General features: G+C 35.4%; 1 protein-coding gene across 1 annotated transcript; it reads right to left on the minus strand.

The window, feature by feature from the left end:
* Positions 1–201: 201 nt before the first annotated feature.
* LOC131276744 (olfactory receptor 7A10-like) lies at positions 202–1,188 on the minus strand. The gene has a single exon (XM_058290323.2). The coding sequence runs from the start codon at positions 1,186–1,188 to the stop codon at positions 202–204; it is 987 nt and encodes a 328-aa protein (XP_058146306.2).
* Between the last annotated feature and the right edge of the window lie 4,766 nt (positions 1,189–5,954).

Consider the following 5,954-nt stretch of genomic DNA (forward strand, 5'->3'; position numbering starts at 1 on the left):
AATCTACATGAAATATTCTACTGCTGAAAATCCAGGCAGCAGATTCTGCTTTCAATCCTGGTGATGGGAAATATAATGATAGAAAAAATGTAAAATAATACAAAAGAAACAGGTATCCTTGATATATAAAAATTAAAGAAACAGAATTCTGTTGTTAGGAAAATAACAGATTATCTCTCCATTCACTTGTAAGTATCTAGATTAAGATCTCCTAGTGTTTGAACTCTGAGCACTTGTGTAAACTTGAAAGTATCTTTTTATATAGATAATGTTTCTCAGCTTTTTTAAGGTCCCCTTTATATCCTTGTTTTTAAGACTGTATATAATGGGGTTCAGCATGGAAGTGACCACTGTGTACATCACTGAGGCTATTGTATTTGCCCTTGAGTTTTTGGTAGTAGCAGAACTAAGATATACTCCAAGACCTGTACCATAAAACAAGGTCACTATTGAGAGGTGAGAAGCACAGGTAGAAAATGCTTTGTACTTGCCCTCAGTTGTTGAAATTCTCAAAATGGACGATATAATCTTATAGTAAGAGTAAAGGATCCCAGTGAATGGAATAACATCCGGAAGTCCAACAATAAAATACATCACTAAGTCATTGAGGAAGGTGTCAGAACAAGCAAGTCTGATCACCTGATTAAGTTCACAGAAAAAATGGGGCATTTCCAACTCTGTACAAAAAGACAATCGCAAAACCATTAAACATTCTATAAGGGAGAATAAAACATTCAATAACCAAGAGGTCAGCAGCAGAAGGCCACAGAATCGTGTGTTCATGATGACTCTGTAATACAGGTGGTAACAGATGGCCACGAAACGGTCATAAGCCATCACAGTCAAGAAGGAGTTATCTAAATGTCCAAAAAGTAAGAAAAAATACATCTGGGTGAGACAGTTTTCAAAAGTTATGATTTTGATGCTTCTCTGGATGTTCTGCAACAACTTTGGTACTATGGTGGAAGTGAAACAGATATCTGTAAAAGACAGGTTAGAGAGGAAGAAGTACATGGGTGTGTGGAGGTGGGAATCTGAGATGATGGCCATGATGATGAGCATATTTCCAATGAAAGTGACTAGATACATAGACAGAAACAGCCCAAAGAGGAGGGGTTGCACTCCTATATCTTCTGAGAGCCCCAGGAGGATAAATTGCAAGACATATGTTTGGTTTTCTGTTTCCATGTAGATAATGAACTTCCTGGAAGAGATATGAGAGCAATGCAATTTTATCCACAAGCAGTGAGTAGAAAAATATAGTAAGCTGTATGGTTTGTATTGTAAATATGTTATTAATATCTTATTAATTTTATGTAGATCTAGTATCCTTATCTGAAAATGTCAGGGAAAACAGGTTTCTACTTCTCCTTGATACATTTGCCTACTAGAAATCCTTGTCCTTAATAGATATAGAAAACAATTTGCCCAGTGAATATTTACATGATAAATTCTCTTAGACTTTTTTATTTTATTTATTTTATTTTTTCCTTCATGCTTTATTTTAAATAACAAACATTATGCCCAGTCTTTTTGAACCCTGTGACAAAATAGTAGAGAAGAACATTTTATGAACCATATTACCTTGTTGTAACACTCAGTATAAACACACAATACTTAAAGAGAATCCTATTGCTGAAGTGGACAAATGACCCCACACAAATGGGGTTCCTGATGTTGCACAGAGGACAAGGCCAATCGATGTAGAAAGTATGGTCTTCTCAAGAATTTGTGTTGGGAAAACAAGATGCACTCATGCCAAACAAACAAGGATGCTAGGCACTGATTGTATTCATTTCAAAAAATTGAATCAAACTGAATCGTATAACTTTAAAGTAAAATACATTCTAAAAGTGTTAGACTAAAACCTAAAGAAAATCTAGGGACCCCTAGTATGATAATGAGTTTTTTAGACATAGCAACAAAAGCATGATCCATGAAAGATTAAAATTTATAGTTTTTATTCAAATGTAAAATCTCTCCTCTGTGAAAAACATTGATAAAGTGTTGCAAAGAATATTTACAGTTTTGGAAAAATATTTACAAAACACATCTGACAAATGATTTGTATAAAAATGAATAAAATTACTATTAACACTGCAAAATAAGAAAGAAAATATTGAGTTAAAAAAATTAGGATCTGAAAAGTATCCTAATATAAGATTACACTTCCCAAATAAGAATACAAAAAGTATTTCAAACTCACTGGCACCTAGATATTATTGCCAAGTGCCAACTTGCAATGCATTTGGAAAAAGACCTTGACCCAAAGGGGAAAATAATAAGTAGAGATGAGTTTTTATGACTAAGAGATTTCAAAGTGAGTTTTGAGGTCCTTCCAGAGGTTACATTTAGGCATGTCTCAGCAGAATCTCCCTGTCTGCTACAGTTAACAATGCCTCAAAAGGCAGGGCTCCTGATGGCTCTAGGGACATCTAGACACTATAAACAGTGCAGAAAATCTCAGGATTTAAGCACCCTGTCTGTGGGCCTTACTTTGGAATTTCTGTTCCTCAGTGAAAAAGAGTTAGACTCATTTGAAGATTCCCAACATGTGTCTCTTTTGTACATTTTATTTACAGAAGAGCCATGTGTTGGCATTATATTTTTTAAATGCATGTCCCAGAGTCTTAAATCTTTGCACTTTTTGTGTGCCATTTGAGCCCTGAATCTAAGCAGAGTTTCACTACCTACTCTCCAGTTCACTGGACCTATCCAGGACAACTAATATGGAGATGATAATGGACAATGTCCAACCCAAGGAACAAAGAGTGTCAGCAACTGCAAGCAAGATAGTTCAATCCATCTGCCCCATGGGATCTAAGCCCCCTTTCAGTTAGAAACAGAGTTGTCATCACCATCACAAAATCCTCAAGATTGGGGAATGAAAAATGGAGTAAAGTAGACTTATTATTTTTCGTTATAGACATTATTATTCTAGCAATGGAAGAACTTTTGTCATTGATATAAAGGCAGTGGTGATCAGATGTTATGAATGAAGAGGGGAGAATAGGTGTAAAATAGGGACATTTTCAGGACATTGTGATTGTTCTGCACAACATTGCAATGACAGATACAGACCATTATATATTTTTGTACAGGAAAGACTGCCTAATATAAACCATAGTCCGTGGTTAGTAACATTGCTGCAATATGTGTTCATCAGTTGTAGCAAATGTACCATACTAATGAAAGATTTGTTAATATGGGAAAGATTGAGAGGGAAAATTTATGGGGCATATGGGAACTCCCTATATTTTTGGTTAACATTAATGTAATCTAAACCTATGTTAAAAATTTAAATAAATAAATGAATGAATAAATAAAAGATCTTTAAAAAAGTTAAAACATCTTTGTTATTAGGGAGTTAAAAATTTAAACCACAATGATATATCATCACCACTTATTAGAAGAGATAAAAACAATAAACCCTGACAATGCCAATTGCTGTTGAGTATATGGAACAGTACACCTCTCATTCGTTGCTAGTGAGAACTCAAAATTATTCTGCCCCAATACAATTTAGCAGTTTCTTGTAAAACTAAACATTGTCTTACCATACAATCCAGCATTTTTGTTTTAGTTATATATGTGAATGATATGAAATCTGGAGTCCACACAAAAACCCACACATGAATGCTTATAGCAGCTATATTTGTAGTCTCCAAATATGAAAGCAAACAAGATATTTGCCACCCACCACAACAGGGAACTGAGAGTGGACAACTGCAAGCAGGATAATCCCATCCATCAGCCATATGAGATCTAAGCCCCCTTTTGGTTAAGAAGTGGAGTGGACATCGCCTTCCCAAGGTCTGTCGCATGGAAGAATAAAATATGGATTAGAGTGGACTTACTGGTATTCTACTATAGACTTACTGTGACTCTAGCAATGGAAGAAATTGTATCATTGATGTGGAGACAGTGGCCATGGGTGTTGTTGATGGCAAGGAGAGGGAAGAAGAGGTGTGATATGTGGGCATTTTTTGGACTTGGACCTGTCCTGAATGACATTACAGGGACAGATGCAGACATTATATATCCTGCTATAACCTACTGAATGGATTGGGAGAGAGTGTAAACTACAGTGTAAACTATAATCCATGCAGTGTAGCTGTGCTCCAAAATATATTCATCAAATAAAGTGAATGTAACGTATTGGTGAAAGAGGTTGTTGGTGTGTGAGGAGTGAGAGATGTAGTAAGTGGGTATATGGGAACCTCTTATATTTTTTAATGTAATATTTTTTGTGAGAGGTATCTTTTAAAAAGTGATAATAAAAAAATCCTAAAGGACTGTGAGGTGACCAAATGGACATTTTCCAGAAATTTTATCAACTACTAAGGTAATTTACAACCCAGAAAAATATCTGATAGCATTTCCACAATAAAAATATTGCCTGGTGAAAAAAAAAATTGGTGTTCAGTACTTTAATAGGTAAACTCAGTGTGCTATAACTATGCAATGGAACATTAGTGAGATAAATAGAAATGTAACATCCAGCCAAAAAAATAGATATGGATGAATCTTAAATAATTATTTCTAATTAAATGAAGCCAGTATTAAAATGTTGCATATGTTGATATCAATTATATCTAACTCTGGAAATGGCAAACAATGAGACAATAGAATGTTCACTAGTTGCCAGAGGACTGAGGAGAGAGAAGGAGAGTTTAGAAGGTGATTTCCAGGGAAATTTTTAGAGCAATGACTCTAATTTGTGTAACAATATAATTGTAGACACATGACATTAGGCCTTTTTAAAATCCTTTATACTTGACAACACAGAGTGAACTTCATGTATGCAAGTAAAAAATCATGCTCCAAAATGTATTCACCAAATGCAATGAACATGCCAAGAAGATTAAAGAGGATGTGGATGTGGGAGGAGTGAGGTGAGGGGGGTGGGGGTATATGGGGGTCTCATATTTTTTTAATGTAACATTAAAATAAAATAAAGACAGGAAAAAAGTCATTTACAAGGCCAAGCGGATACTGGATAGAATGAAAATGTTGCAAATCTATGTAAAATATCACAAATGCATAATTTGCCCTGAAAGGAGGGGTTGAGTACAGAGGTGCTGTAAAAATAATAGTGGATATGAATGAAGCCTGTACAATGAAGTCAAATAAAATGTGCATAAATATTTTACTCTAGGTAATAAAGTTGGGTTCTATACTGTATGGATTAATAATTTTGATATTTCTAATCATGTAGACTGGAATAAAGAAATCCATAGAGAGATGGCAGATGAGGGAATATTTTTCTCACTGTGAAGTGGGAGCTTACAGATAAGAAAGGGGAGGAGTCTAGAATGCTCTTTGTGACAGTGATTTAGAGTTAGACACAACAATATAAACTCATGTTTAGGTTAATATAGGTAATGACCGTTGTATGTAAATATAATTTTAGACATTAATATGTAGAAGATTAGTATACATGCATATACTTTCTCTGGAGAGAGTGCCCAGAAGCCACAGTAGCAGGAGCACAGATAGTGCCCAGATCTTGGAATTGAACACCATTCTCCAATAAATGTCTTCTTGGAGAAATTGCTGACTCTAAGAAACAAATATGCAAGAAACACATAGCACATCTTATAGTATCAAAGAGGAAATAATCACTAAAATAAACCACTCAATGATGGGGTAGTATTAAAGAGAAACAGGGTTTGACTGAAAGAGCTCCCATGGTCAATAGTGGAAAAATTGAAAAACAAAAATAAGAATATTTGTATTGTGTCACACCCCAAAGTATAAAATAAATGTCATGAGTTCATCCTGAAATGCGGCGGCTTGCAACAGTTTTATAGGGGCTGGGGAAGGCTGATTGGTCGAAGCCACCCCCTGTTCTGATTGGTTGCCGGCAAAAGGTCAGTGGGCAGTACTGGACGGGGGAGGGGTGGTGATTAGGGATTGGCTGTTGCTGTTACTGGGGGAAGGGGCAGGTTTTA

The sequence above is a fragment of the Dasypus novemcinctus genome, chromosome 30, assembly GCF_030445035.2.
Source record: "Dasypus novemcinctus isolate mDasNov1 chromosome 30, mDasNov1.1.hap2, whole genome shotgun sequence".
Classification (NCBI taxonomy): domain Eukaryota; kingdom Metazoa; phylum Chordata; class Mammalia; order Cingulata; family Dasypodidae; genus Dasypus; species Dasypus novemcinctus.

What these genes read in the sequence shown, in the direction of transcription:
- LOC131276744 (XM_058290323.2), bottom strand. Translation starts at nt 1,188, where the DNA reads ATGGAAACAGAAAACCAAACATATGTCTTGCAATTTATCCTCCTGGGG.